Source organism: Gopherus flavomarginatus, chromosome 6 (genome assembly GCF_025201925.1).
Source record: "Gopherus flavomarginatus isolate rGopFla2 chromosome 6, rGopFla2.mat.asm, whole genome shotgun sequence".
Lineage (NCBI taxonomy): Eukaryota > Metazoa > Chordata > Testudines > Testudinidae > Gopherus > Gopherus flavomarginatus.
Genome location: NC_066622.1, coordinates 92,392,711 through 92,408,050, shown reverse-complemented (window position 1 = coordinate 92,408,050; position 15,340 = coordinate 92,392,711). Strand labels below are relative to the sequence as shown.

The 15,340-nt window shown below is 45.2% G+C and overlaps 2 protein-coding genes across 5 annotated transcripts in view; one reads left to right on the top strand and one right to left on the bottom strand.

The window, feature by feature from the left end:
• REEP3 (receptor accessory protein 3) overlaps positions 1–9,791 on the bottom strand; it is a 59,823-nt gene extending 50,032 nt beyond the window's left edge. The window contains exon 1 of the mRNA XM_050958345.1: positions 9,676–9,791. Coding sequence (XP_050814302.1) covers positions 9,676–9,707 — 32 coding nt within the window. The 5' untranslated portion in view covers positions 9,708–9,791. The remainder of the gene's footprint in view (positions 1–9,675) is intronic.
• Positions 1–15,340, top strand: part of LOC127053499 (zinc finger and SCAN domain-containing protein 20-like) — a 449,526-nt gene that overhangs the window by 266,028 nt on the left and 168,158 nt on the right. The window lies entirely within an intron of this gene.

Genomic DNA, 15,340 nt, shown 5'->3' with positions numbered 1-15,340 from the left:
CTCAGTTTGCTATGGGGAACTACACTGAGCATGCTTCCAGCCCTATGTAGCACCAGAGAGTACACAGGCAAAGCAGAAGCTATAAAATACCATTTGACCTAGCAAAAGGTGTGCTGGGCTGCAGAGCAGAAGACTACGTTCCAGCATCAGCTCTGCTCCTGGGTGGATTCTATGTGACTGTGCGCCCACAGAAAACACACACCCTCCTGCAGAATTCCTGTGCTTCCCTGCAGGAAACAGCAGCGAAGCAAAGGGAAGCCATGGGCTGGGGGGGAGGAGAAGACAACAACCAGGGGCACAGTTTTAGGGGAGAGATTGCCTTCCCCAACAGAGGCGAGGTGAGGCAAGGCATGTGGGGCACATGTGGTTATGAGCCACTTCCCCGCCATCCCCTGTTTCTGCAAGCACAGAGCTGCCCAGCTGAAGGAGGCTGCGTCTGTGACTGTGCAGTTGAATGCAGCCTCCTGGGATTTAGTGCCAGTCGAGCTTCCCCTGTGCGTGCTAGGACCCTTCCTGGTTTCTGTGCAACAGAGTGCCTGTGGTGGGGCTGGGTAATGGGGGTGGGGGCGAGGGAAAAAGGCAGGGGAGGGAAGAAGGGGTGGAATAGGGTAGCGGAATGTGGGAGCGAGGAGAGGGGGACGGAGGAGAAGAGAGGAATTGGGAGCCTGGCATGTGCCATCTCTTCAGCAGTAGCTGGAGCTCCCCAGTTAAGCAAACCTAACAAACCCTCACACGGATAAGCCCCATCCCCCTATACTTGGATTCCTCTAACAAGCCCCCTACACCCAGACCTCCAACCCACTGATCCCAACCAGCTGCACCTGGACCCCCACCCCAAGCACCACTCCCCCAGCACCCAGACTCCCCCACATACAGACATAAACCTTGCTGTGCCCCAACCACCTTCTCCTGGATCCCCAACGAGCCCCTGTGCCTCCAGATTTCCCACTGAGCAACCCACACCCAGATTGCCCCACATAGAACCTCTCACTCCACACCTGGATTCCCCCCCACCCCCCCCCCCACACTAAGCCTCTCCACACTTGGTGGGCAGGTTCAGCCCAGTGAGATCCAACACCTGGTGTGCCTGGCAGAAAGCCCCAGGGTGTTTCTGGGGCAGGTCCAGCCCCTGCACTGTGTCAGGGTCAGATGTAGCCTCACTGCCAAGTCCCTGTACTAGGGGAGGTGGGGGTTTCAGGGTAATCTCCCACCTCAATGCAGCCAGTGGCCTGTGCTCCCCACTGCCATGATGGAGCCACGTTTAACTGACAAATGAGATTTTCAGAATTTTAAAATATTGCACACAATTTTTAGGCACACAATCCCCTCAGGAGTAACTGGTCCCACTACTCTCGCCCATTCTCTTCCTGCAGCATGCAGTTTACTATCCCAAAGACTGAAATATTTTAGTTTAGCTTAAGTTTTTGGGCTTAATATAGTGGTATCCAGGTGACAGGTATGGACATATGATATACACGAGGGCAGACTGGCTGATCTAATGGTCCTTTCTGGCCTTACTCTATGAAACTACTAGCTCCCTGTGTTGTATGGAGAACCCATTTTTATTCCTTAATGCTACCTGAAGCATTCTAGATCTATTTCAGGCTCCAATATTCTTGATAGCAATATAGAGTGGTGGGCAAGTGAGAGGGGGACTGTACTTCACACTTGCTGTACATCAAAAAAATTGCACTGCACTCCACAGGAAGAGTAACAAATTTTTAGAGATACAGAAGGCAAGTCACTGACAAGTTCACTTAAGGTCCCACATGTTAGGGACAACTGTGAATAGAATCCAAGTCTTTTGTCTCTGAATTTTCTCTTCTCATCACTAGACCATATTGTTTCCCTTTAGAGCATGCACCCTCCGTTCAAACGACGTATTATGTCTCCTTGAATTTCCAAAGCCTGGAGCAAACAAGAAAAACCTTAGTCATGCTTCCCAAAGATTTAACACAACTCAACATTATAGATCATTTATTTGGGGCAGACAATGAAAACATCAAGCCAAAGTTGTTTGTATAAGCTTCTCTTCAAAACTTATTTAAACATATAATTTAAAACAAAACCAAGCTGCATTTCAAGTATTACGTGATGCCGGGTATTTTTATCATCACTAACAAAACTTTTATTCAAACATCAATTTCCCATAAATTTTATTTAAAAGCAGTATTAAGAGTACTGTAGATGGCAAAGCTAGGAATGGAGTTGCAAGTCAGTGTGTCACCTGAGTTAAATGCAGACAAGTGCAAAATGTATGTCAAGTGGACACACATTTTAAGCAGTGGATGACACCAACATCATTCACCTATATAATGACTGGTCAGTGTTCTAAGTGTCACTGCCAGATTGAGCCACATCTGAATTGTGGACAGAAGCTGAGAATTATCTATCTTCAGAACCATTCAGATGCCTCCAAAATAATTAAACAGCTACCAGGTTTTTTCAAATAATACATTTAAAACTGGACTGAGAAAAACCCTTATTTAAAAAAGTAAGACCATGTGGAAAACCATCCTACTTTGGAAGGTAATACACTACATGGCACAACCCATCTGTCACCAGCTTCTACACTTAAGTCGATTATCAGAAAAATTCCAATAGTGTCTCTATGCAAAGGTAAAGCTATGTCTACTGTATTAATGGTAGCATATTAACACTAGGGTTTAAAGGCTGCTGCACTTACCCATTCCTCTCTTCCTTTAATATTCCAGGTTGGGGAAATAAGTCATGATTAAGGCTATGTTTTAGTCACAGGTTTTTTTTGTACAAGTCATGGACAGGTCATGGTCAGTAAACAAAAATTCACAGCCATGATCTGTCCATGACTTTTACTATATACCCCTAACTAAAACTTGGGCAAGGATCCCACGGAGGGAGGGCGGACAAGTGGTACCCAGCATGCAACCCCCTGCTGGGGCTTGGGGGGAGGTGGGAAGACTGGCAGGCTCCCTACCCAGCATGTCCCTGCACCTCCTAAGGGGAGGGGCAAACAGGGGGGTTCCGGGCACTGCTCCCACCACAAGCACTGGCTCCACAGCTCCCATTGGCTGAGAACCACAATGGTGGCACCCACAGGTACGGGCGGAGCCCCTTTGCCCCTCCACCTAAGAGCTGCAGGGACATGCCGGTAGGAGCTCTCTTCCCCCCCTGCACCCCAAGGTAAATGGAATCCGTGACTTCTGTGACAGTCATTTGAGTTCCAGTAATAAGTACAAGTGACAAGAAGCCAAGAGACTCTTCAGTTCTAATATGGACCAATAAATTATCTTTTGACAACACATCTGACCTTCCAACTCAATCTACCCAGTTGGCTAAGTTGTATGTACAATATCACAGCTTTTTCTCAATTAAAAATTCTGATATATCGGAGACCTTTCACTTCTAAAGAGCATGATGTGTAACTAGAAAAAACAAATACAGATTTTTTAAAAAATAAAATGAACTTTATATAGAACACATCACATTATTATTAGTGCCAAACATGCTGCTATAGAATAGTCTCGTCTTATCCTTACCAGGCTGTAACTGACAGCTAGTATATAGATAATTTAGTTTCAAGTTATGACAATATATTATCTTCCAGTAACTGGTATATATACACAATTGCTCAGACCCTACAAGTGAGAAAGAATGCTTTGATTCATAGTTCAAGATCAGAAAAAATTCTCAACAGCAGAAGTCACCAAAACATGTAGAAACAAGTCCACTCAGTCCTACTTCTTGTTCAGCATGTGACTCAGATAACAAAAATGAACATAAAATGAATCTTTAGCGCATCTGACATGTTAATACCTTGCAATGCCAGCTACAACAATGCCATGCAAACGTCTGTTCTCACTTTCAGGTGACATTGTCAACAAAAAGCAAGTAGCATTATCGCCTGCAAATGTAAACAAAACTTGTTTCTCAGGTTTGTTTTTGTTTTTTTTTAAATATAGTTCTACATCTGTAAATTCAATTTCCATGATACACAGATTGCAATACAGTACTTGTATGAGGTGAATTGAAAAAATACTGGTTTTTTGGTTTCTCATTTTTAGTGTAAATATTTGTAATTAAAAAATTAATATAAAGTGAGCACTGTACACTTTGTATTCAGTGTTGTAATTGAAATCAATATATTTGAAAATGTAGATAAGCTTCAACTGGTATTCTATTTAACAGTGCCATTAAAGCTGGGATTAATCACAATTAAATTTTTAAATTGCAATTAATTTGAGTTAAACAAATGAGTTAACTGTGATTAATTGACAGTCCTGTAATAAAGCATTTGTGTAGACAAGTTCAGATATTTCATGAAGGATTAGTCAAAGCACTGACAGCACATGGGCCAGTTATTTTAACCCCTTGTAGTATTTTTTAAGACTATCCACACATTAGTCAAAAGCATGGTCTAGCAGTTGAAGCACAGAACTATCAGATGCCTCTGTACTCCAATCCTGGCTCTGACCTTATTCCTTCCAGCCCTGGCAGTCACTACATATCACTGTAATTTTACTAACTCTGAGATAAGAAGAGTCTCCTGAAATTGAAGTATAGAGAAACTACAGTTTTAGGTTTTTGTTTTAAAGACACTTCGGGCAAAGTACAAATATAGCAAATCCATTGACTGATAATAGATTGGCAGAGGGCTGCATGATGCCTGCTTTAGGTGAATCTGCTGCTGCTCTTCTGGCTACCAAAACAGAGAGCAATAAGTCAGCCACGAGGTAAAGGTTCAATGGCAGTTGGGACAACAGTTGGAGACCTGGAGTGACAGCAATGAAGGCAACTGTTCCAGGCGGCTGCTCAGGATGAATAAAACCAGGGTTTCTGGAGTTGTTTGTGTGCCTATTTAAAATATACAGGACTCATGTAGATAGTATAGATAGGAACTGCACCATACCCAATTCAGTTACATTATTCTCCTTTTCAAACACTAGACAACTCAACTTCTGCAAGGCCCTGATATAAACAGTTTGGCTGAGGGGCACCAATGTTTATCTTTCCCACTGTGTCATTCCATTTCCAAACCAACAAAACAGGGTCCAGCAGAACAGGGCTGGGGGAGAGACAGGGGGTAGGGCAGAGGAGCAAATCAAGAAGCAAGAAAGGGAATTTATCAGGGCAAGGAGCCAGAGCAAGTCTGGGAGTTGGGTGAAAGAAGTAGAAGCAGGAATGAATCCAAGACTGGAGACCATTTAACTGAAAGCCTCCTCTTATAGCTGGGGCCCTAACAAATTCGTGGCCATGAAAAATGTGTCATGGACCATGAAATCCGGTCTCTCCTCCCGTCAAATCTGGTCTTTTGTGTGCTTTTACCCTATACTATACAAGTTTCACTGGGGAGACTAGCATTTCTCAAATTGGGGGTCTTGATGCAAAAGGGAGTCACCAGGTTATTTTAGGGGGACTGTGGCATTGCAACCCTTACTTCCGCACTGCCTTCAGAGCTGGGCTCCTGCCCTGCAGCCGCTGTTCTCCAGCTGTCCATTTCTGAAGGCAGCACCACTGCCAACAGCAGCAGCACAGAAGTAAGCCTAGCAATACCGCAATGGCCACTACAATAACCTTGTGACCCTACCCCACCCTCAACTCTTTTTGGGACCAGGACCCCTATAATTACAACACTGTGAAATTTCAGATTTAAATAGCTGAAATCATGAAATTTAGGATTTTTTAAATCCCCTGACCATGAAGTTCACCAAATGGACCATGAATTTGGTACAGCCCTACTTATAGCATGCTCCATACCTTCTCCTGACCTACTTCTCCCTTTCCCACTCCAGCTCCCTTCCCTCCCCAACTCCATTTCAGTTTTCACTCCCCTAGCCCCACACAGGACCTGGTCTCTTGCCTTACAGTCCCTTAGTTTACCCCCCTGGATGCATTCATCCCTTCTCCTGCCTCCACCTTTCTGAGACACTGGATATAGCCACTTTGTCAGGGCTTTGCAGCTAGGAAATGGGGCAGGCAGAATATGGAGGGGTCTAAGACGTGTACTTTTAAACATCTCCCCTTCTCCCAGCAAAGACAAAGTATTTGAGCCTCTCAAGGAGAGTAGATAAAGAGCAGACTCACACTACATACTGCCTCAGTTCTCCCCTTCCTTCCCATAAAAATCTGAAAAGTGGAGATAACAACCTGCTTCTTTCACAGGCTGCTGTGGCATCAATTTACTTTTAAGTCTTTGGATGAGAGAAGTGCCAAGTACAACATTCAGTCATTTTGTGAGACATAATGCTCAGCTTTATCATTATGGGCCACATGTCATAATTACAAACTGAGGCTCTCAGCCATGGTTATTCTAGGACTGTTGCTTTCAACAATACATTAAACTACTACAGGAGATGGCTGACTCTGCTTTTATACCCACTGAAGTTCTTATCAAACATTATATTGCTTTGTATTAATTATGTGACCTAATGCAGTAACTGAAATGAAAGGAAGCAGGTGACTGCATACTTAGCTACACACTTGACATTAGGATGCGTACATAAGACTGATGCATGAATATGGATGCTTGCAGTCACAGTCTACTTTAGCCATCAGTGATGTAAACATTGACTAGCAATATCTTTGACTACAACATCTGTTTGCAAACTGGGTAAGTTGACTGAAGATTTTTCTGGACTCATTTGAGCATCCGCTATGAAGACTGACCTGTTAGTTTGGGGCTTTGTTCAGTGAAGTTTGTCAAAACAAATAAAGCTTAAGTTACAGGGACAATTGTCAGAAACCAAAATGAGGGATAAGACAACAGCAGAGAAATAAGCTCAACAACATGGGAATGATTGCCTTACAACAAATAAAAAGTTTACGCCTCAGCTTTATGACTATTACTGTAAATAATTTACAGCAGAAACAGCAAAAAATATCAGCTTCATTAGAGAAAAGCATTTTCTCTAAAGTGGACAGACATTATTAAGCCATTTAGGTCAGACTGTTGGCATTTTCGTTACAATATAGCAGTCAATATTTGAATACATAAAAGGCCTAATAGTTTTCACTTTTAGAATTGATCCTCTTCAGTGCCATCTTACTGTTGGTAATGAAAACATCCACAGGAAAGCTAGTACGCCGGCACATCTCCCTTCTTCACATTTGTTTCCTCATCTTTTATGGCCATACACTCACTCAGCACCCCACCACCCTCTACTCCAACACTTATTTTCAGTTGGTGAAGGACTATGGGACATGTTATACCCAGATCTCCGGTGCCAGGGTAGAACACAGCCTGTATAGCGCAGTTAGAGATATCATGCAGCTCTACAGACCTCCAGCATTCCCTGCTCCCTGTAGAAAGGCCCCGCATCCAGACTGCAGTGCTTCTCCCTGCTGCTTCCCCTCCCAGTCCACAGCACTGGGACACTGCCAGGGGCTCCCCAGTTGGGCAAGGACTGGGCACTGCAGTCCATTATTACCTGAGAAAGGAGGAGGTCACTAGCCACTGGTAGGTTTGCAGGAAAGCAGCCAGGGCAGAAAGCACTGGGGTTGGATGGACCTTTCCTGGAGCTCTCTGGGCAAGTCGCAGTGCTTCCTCCCTTAGTTGCAACCTATCTCTCCCCCCCCCCCCCCAAAAAAAAACAACAGAAACAGTTGTCTAAATGCAGCTTGACAGTTGCTAATATCCAAATCCCATTAACACTGTAGTCAGATAGGACTGGTTCTCAGGAAAATGCTGCGATAACCAAAAGTAGCCTTTGTCAGGATCAGTAGCATCCCTTGTATTTTGTTCTTGTGACAAAAAACATACCACACTCAAAGAAACTTAAGAAGTGTTTCTAATAAGCATTTTGAACCTTGTGAATTTAAGTAGTCCCACTACAGTTGTTCCTAAAAATTCTACAACTGTAGCGGGACTACTTAAATATCACAAGGTTCAAAATGCTTATTAGAAACACTTTTTAAGTTTCTTTGGTGAGTGTTTTTTTTTTAAATTAAAAGCATCACATTATGGAAATGTAGCTATTACTTAATACAATAATTATGTTTAAGCTGCATGCCTATTGCATACTCTAATAAAGGGAGGCGGGGACGAAAATGGCCAATCACATTGTAAGAGAAGCTCTGGTATCACACAAAGCTACTCTTGAGTTAGTATGTACATATATCAATTGTGGTCAGGGAACCAGTTGTCCCCATAAATTCACCAGATATAGCTTACACAATTATGATTTTTAGCAAAGTCTGAAGTTGTAATGTTATAGACTAATTAGTAGCTAAAACCCCAACCTGTCACACAAGTGTGCCAGTTGGAACAAATACTCCATCCTCTGTGTAGTCTCCCTACTACAATCAAGTTGTTACATGCAAATTAGCTGCAAAGTCAATGTGGTGATTGGTTTAGTTACCCATTTCTGAAATCACAATGGTCTAGGACTCTTGAAGCACTGATACTTGAGTACCCCCACACAAGTCAAAATGGCTGCTATTTAAATTGTAGGATAAACTTCAAAACCCAGTGAGGACTGTTGAAAATATCACCAGGTTCAAAGAGCCCTGAACCATGCTTATAGCTCTGTCCATCACTTCACACTCACTCAGACTTTACAAGTATCAAAGTGGAATTTTAGTCTATAGATACCTATTGGCCAGAGGCATGGTTGAGTCTCCCCTCAACTTGCTATTACAGCAACTTTTTAATTTTAAGCACCAGCAATCTGGTTCCGTTTTGGTTTAGGTGGAGCCCAATCTTCCTGTATAAGCTTCCCCTTTCCCAAAAGTTTCCCCAGTTCCTAATAAATCTAGATCCCTCCTCCCTACATCATTGTTTCATCCACACATTAAGACCCTGCAGTTCTGCCTGTCTAACTGGCCCTGCATGTGGAACTGGAAGCATTTCAGAGAATGCTACTATGGAGACTCTGGACTTCAACCTCTTACCTAGCAGCCTTAACTTGGTCTCCAAGACCTCTTTCCTATCCTTCCCTATGTCACTGGTACCTACATGTACCACAACCACTGGCTCCTTCCCAGCACTACACACAAGCCTCTTTAGGTGTCTCGAGAGATCTGCAACCTTTGCACCAGGCATGCAAGTCAACATGCACTTCTCCCAGTCATCGCATACCCAGCTATCTATGTTTCTAGTGATCAAACTGCCCATTATTAATACCTGTCTCTTCCTAATAACTGGAGTTCTCTCCCCCAGAGAAGGACAGAAACGTTTCCATGGGTTACTAAGCCGCTGGAAGGCAGACAACGGTTAAATCCCTACACGAACAAAGCAGGCTGCCCGAGGGCACAGGAATCTGGCACAGGCTGTCACACTGGGAGCAGGGAGCCCTCTGGAGACACAGCCCTGGGGGCTCATCCCCCAGGACTAGGCTCCCCCCCGTCCCCGCTATCTATTGCGCACGAATGTCAAGTGACAGCAACCAGGCAAGGGTCCAGACCGGGGACACCAGGCCATAAGTGCCATCCGCTGCCACGGGCCCAGGAGCAGAGGGACCACCGGGCGGCGCTTCGGCTGCACACGGCGGCCTTCGCATCCCACCTTGATGCCACAAAGGAGACGCTAACACCAGCCCCCGAGGCGCACGGCTGAACCGCATCCCCCACCAGCTGCGCAGGGCCCTCGGCAGGGTCGCGGTGGGCACCAGCCCCCGAGCCATCCCCCAGGCCGAGCTCTCCGCACACAGAAAAGGAAACAGCTGGGCTCTGAGCACGGTCCCCACAGGAGTCACTTACACAACCGCTCGGGAAATCATCCACGACACCATCTTGGCCGAGACAGCTGCCGCCTCTCGCTATCAACGACAGCGAGACCCTGGACCCCGGAGCCCAGCACTAAGTCACTCCCTTCCCCCTCCTCCTTCCTTCCTAGCCCTGCAGCCCCGCCCACTCCACTCCCAGGCCCGGAACAGGCCACGCCTCTAAGAAGTGATTGGCTGCAGCACAAGGTGCTGCCCCTACGCTAGGCGGGTTGCGCAGGCGCTGTGTTCACGTCCGAGGGGGGTGGGCCTTTGATATAGCGAGCGCATGCGCTTAGTTCTCTTTTGGCGGGGCTGGGTCCTATTTGCTTTAAGTCTACGGAGGCTCTGATGGTTGCCAGTAAGAGCAGGGGGGTAAGAGCTCCTCTGCCCGCTTGGGCCGGCGTCTGGAACCCCGCGCTGTTCAGCGGCCGGCCGGCACCGCGGGGTTGCTCATTTGTCTTCACAGCCCCCAGGACGGAACAGAGCCGGTGGAGACAGGGCCACGCGGGGGAGGGGTTCAGTCTCTCTTCCAGGAACACAGCTACAACAGCAGCCGCCTTATAGTCCCAGTGAAGGAGCCCTGGTTGGGGGAGAGGGAGACAGGTCTAATCAGAGGCTAATAACGGGCTTTTCCAGCTACCTGCCTGTGAACTGGTCAAGTGTCAACACAGGGCAAAGTTAAAACTGATTTTTTTCAACACCATAAATTACTTTTCCAGCTAGCCACTTCTAGAGCAGGAAAGGACAGGCTAGTAATGATTCAACTCAGCTATGATGACTCAACCATCGAGTTATATAGCTCAAACTAGATAATTCCTCTTGAACATAGTGTTAGACTGAGATGTAAAATGCACACACAAGTGAGATTATTTCAGCTTGTCAGGAAGAAGCCTAAAACTATCGGAAGGGCTCCTGTAGCAATTGAGGACATAGAGAGAACAAAGGAGCTAAATCACTTCCTTGCATCAGTTTTCAAAGGATAAAGGTATGTGACCCTTTTTCAGGTAATAAAGAGGAGGTACTGTCACAAAATAGACATGTCAAAACAGGGAGGGTGCTGGAACAAACTCATGAATCAACAAAGTCACCAGTTGTTAATCCAAGAGGATTGAAGGCTTTGAAATGAGCCTAAAATGTAGGCCACTGAGTTTAGCTTTACTACTAGCAAAGTTGGCTGAAACAGTAAATTATTTAAAAAAACCCAAAACTATATGATAGGCCCTCACAATTATAGTTCCTGTAAAAGAAAATTGTACCTCCAGTCAACATGCTCAAATAATTGTAATTACAATGGTGCAGTGGGGTCCAGACTTTTCCTGTTATGCCCCCCCGTTACCATTAATGGAATCTGTCCATGCCCCCCCTCCATTACTGCACAGCCAAGGCTTCCTCGGCAGAGGAGCTTGGGGCAGAACTGGGGATGGGGGAGAAGCTGAGGCAAAAGGTGGAGCTGGCCTGGGAGTGGAGAAGGCAGAGTTGAACAGGGGTGAAGCAGAGCTGGGATCATAGATGGGTGTCACTCCCTTCCCACCTGCCCTCCCAAATGTTCCTCCCACATTTTATGGATCACCTACATAATGGATGAAGAAAAACTGATTGACATTAGGCTTTTCGTAAAGCCTTTAACAAAATATTTTTTTAGGGACTATAAGGAATCCAGGAGTACTGAAATGAGATGCAATATACAATCGGATTAGAAACTGACTAAGAAACAAAAGTCACAGGTAGAAGTAAAAAGTAAATTTTTCACCAGGACAGAAGTTAATAGTACAGTGCTTCTAAGTACAAAGGGTGGTGTTTATTCATGATGTGGGGAAAGGTGTCAAACAGTGAGGTGACAACATTTGCAGATGATATTTAAGACAATCAGGACTAGAAAAGACTGAGGAAATTCAGTAAAACATAATCCTAAATGAAAGGACAGTACAATAGGAGATGGAAGACCAAGGACAAAGTAATCCCGTTACTCAATGAGGGGGGAAAATAATAACAGAAAATGTGGAAAAGTCTTAATGACTTCTTTGTTTCACCAAGAAGGTTGGTGGTGATTGGACGTCTAACATAGTGAATATCAGTTAAAATGAGGTAGACTCAGAGGCTAAAATAGTAAAAGAACAAGTTAAAAATTACTTAGACAAGTTAGATGTCTTCAAGTCACCGGGGCCTGATGAAATGCATCCTAGAATACTCAGGGAGCTGATTGAGGAGATATCTGACCCATTAGCGATTATCTTTGAAAAGTCATGGAAGATGGGAGAGATTCCGGAAGATTGGAAAAGGGCAAATATAGTGCCCATCTATAAAAAGAGAAATAAGGACAACCCAGGGAATTACAGACCAGTCAGCTTAACTTCTGTACCTGGAAACACAGCGGAGCAAATAATTAAGCAATCAGTTTGCAAACATCTAGAAGATAATAAGGTGATAAGTAACAGTCAGCATGGATTTGCCAAGAACAAATAGTGTCAAACCAACCTGATAGCTTTCTTTGACAGAATAACAAGCCTTGTGGATAGGGGGGAAGTGGTAGATGTGGTATATCTTCATTTCAGTAAATCTTTTTATACTGTCTCACATGGCAAAACTGGTTGGAAAACCATTCCCAGAGAGTAATCATCAATAGTTCACAGTCATGCTCACTCACTCGCTCATGCCCGTCACCCCAATCGGGGTATGGGCCGCCAACAACAGATCTCCAGAGTCCTCTATCCTGGGCCATTCGTTCTAACTGGTTCCAGGTCCTCACGTTCCATGTGCCTGTGGTAATCCTCCTGGTTGCAAGAAGGGTAATCGGCTTAGTGGCTTCCTCACGGCTTTTACCACCCAGCGTCATGCATCTTCGAATTGAAGACCCTTCTTTTTCCAGGGTAAAAGTCTCTGTTGTCTCTATTGCTGGCATTTCTGTAGCAGGTTGATTTTTTTACGGGATGGAGTTGCTAGCCCCACGCCCAACCCTCCTCCTTTATCCTGACTTGGGACAGGCAGATGGCCCCAAAGGACCTCTCTGGTGGAGTTTCACAGTCATGCTGAAAGGACATAATGAGTGGGGTCCCACAGGGATCAGTTCTGGGTCGGGTTCTGTTCAATATTTTCATCAACGATTTAGATAATGGTATAGAGGATATACTTATAAAGTTTGCGGACAATACCAAGTTGCTTTGGAGGATAGGGTTAACATTCAAAATGATCTGGACAAACTGGAGAAATGGTCTGAAGTAAATAGGATGAAATTCAATAAGGTCAAACACAAAGTACTCCACTTAGGAAGGAACAATCAGTTGCATACATACAAAATGAGAAATGACTGCCTAAAAAGGAGTACTGCAGAAAAGGATCAGGGGATCATAGTAGACCATAAGCTAAATATGAATCAACAGTGTAACACTTGCAAAAAAGCAAACATCATTCTGAGATGTATTAGCAGGAGTGTAAGCAAGACAGGAGAAGCAATTCTTCTGCTCTACTCCACGTTGATTAGGCCTCAACTGGAATATTGTGTCCAGTTCTGAGTACCACATTTCAGGAAAGATGTGATCAGATTGGAGAAAGTGCAGAGAAGAACAACAAAAATAATTAAAGGTCTAGAAAACATGACCTATGAGTGAAAATTGCAATCTATCCCATCACCAGATCACTAATGAAGATGTTTAACAAAACTGGCCCCAGGATGGACCTGGGGCACTCCGCTTGTGTTGGGGCTGACCACAAGTTACCTTGGGCTGATGTTACAGAATGGTTTGGGGGGAGGTAGCAGTGAACTGGCTTTGACTGGATAAATAAGTGAAGAGATAAGTGAGGCCCAAGACTGTGAAGTGTGGGAATAAAAAACAGCATTGTTCCCTGCCTGAGCCTGCTTCTGGGTGAATACTGCCCTCCCCCCCACCCCCCTGAAGGAGATGATGGTTAAAAACGGCTACGCAAATTGCTTTAGATGAACAGTCTCATCTGCGGACCCTGGCCTTGCGGGTGCCCAGAAATTCCCCATGCTGAGCATCGCCTGCTACGAGCCCTCAGGGACAAGGCTGGAGGGTCCAGGACTGCCCATAGCAGAAGAGGCGTAAGCATTGATTCTTGCTTGCTTGAAAGCACGTATTTAGTAACGTGTGAAGGCTGGGAATCTTATTATACTTTGGCAATAAAACTGATTATACTTATGCACCTGGTGTGGCTTCATTGAGTGTATCCGAGCCTCCTCCTCTTTGCCTCGACAGTTTGATACCGGCTGCCAACTAGACATCGAGCCATTGATCACTACCCATTGAGCCCGACGATCTAGCCAGCTTTCTATCCACTGTATAGTCCGTTCATCCAAGCCATACTTCTTTAACTTGCTGGCAAGAATACTGTGGGAGACTGTATCAAAAGCTTTGCTATAAAATCAAGGTAAATCGTGTTCACCGCTTTCCCCATATCCACAGAGCCAGTTAGCTCATCATAGAAGGCAGTCAGGTTGGTCAGGCATGATTTGCCCTTGGTGAATCCATGTTGACTGTTCCTGATCACCTTCCTCTCCTCCAAGTGCTTCAAAATGGATTCTTTGAGGACCTGCTCCACAATTTTTCCAAAGACTGAGGTAAGGCTGACTGGTCTGTAGTTCCCCAGATTCTCCTTCTTCTCTTTTTTAAAGATGGGCACTGTATTTGCCTTTTTCCAATCGTCCAGGACCACCCCCGATCACCACGAGTTTTCAAAGATAATGGCCAATGGCTCTGCAATCACATCAGCCAACTTCCTCAGCACCCTCCGATGCATTGCATCCGGCCCTATTGGACTTGTGCATGTCCAGCTTTTCTAAATAGTCCTTAACATGTTCTTTTGCCTCCTCCCCATATTGTGCTGCCCAGTGCAACAGTCTGGAAGCTGACCTTGTCTGTGAAGACCGAGGCAAAAAAAGGATTGAGTACTTCAGCTTTTTCCACATCATCTGTCACTACGTTGCCTCCCCCATTCAGTAAGGGTCCCACACTTTCCCTGACCACCTTCTTGTTGCTAGCATACCTGTGGAAAACCTTCTTGTTACTTTCACATCCCTTGCTAGCTGCAACTACAGTTGTGCATTGGCCTTCCTGATTACACCCCTGCATGCTTGAGCATTATTTTTATACTCCTCCCTAGTGATCAGTCCAAGTTTCCACTTCTTGTAAGCTTCCTTTTTGTGTTTAAGCCCACCGAAGATTTCACTGTTAAGCCAAGCTGGTCGCCTGCCGGATTTGCTATTCATTCTGCACATCAGGATGGTTTGCTCCTGCGCCCTCAATAAGACTTTAAAATACAGCCAGCTCTCTTGGACTCCTTTCCCCCTCATATTAGCCTCCCAGGGGATCCTGCCCATCAGTTCCCTGAGGGAGTCAAAATCTGCTTTTCTGAAGTCCATATTCTGTCGCTCTCCTTTCTCCCTTTTGTCAGGATCCTGAACTCGACCATCCTGGTCACTGCTGTCCAGCTTGCCACCCACTTCTACTTCCCCTACCAATTCTTCCATGTTTGTGAGCAGCAGGTCAAGAGGAGCACGGTCCCCAGTTGGTTCCTCCAACACTGGCATCAGGAAGTTGTCCCCAACACTCTTCAAAATCTTCCTGGATTGTCTGTGCACTGCTGTATTGCTCTCCCAGCAGATGTCAAGGTGATTGAAGTCCCCCATGAGAATCAGGGCCTGCAAT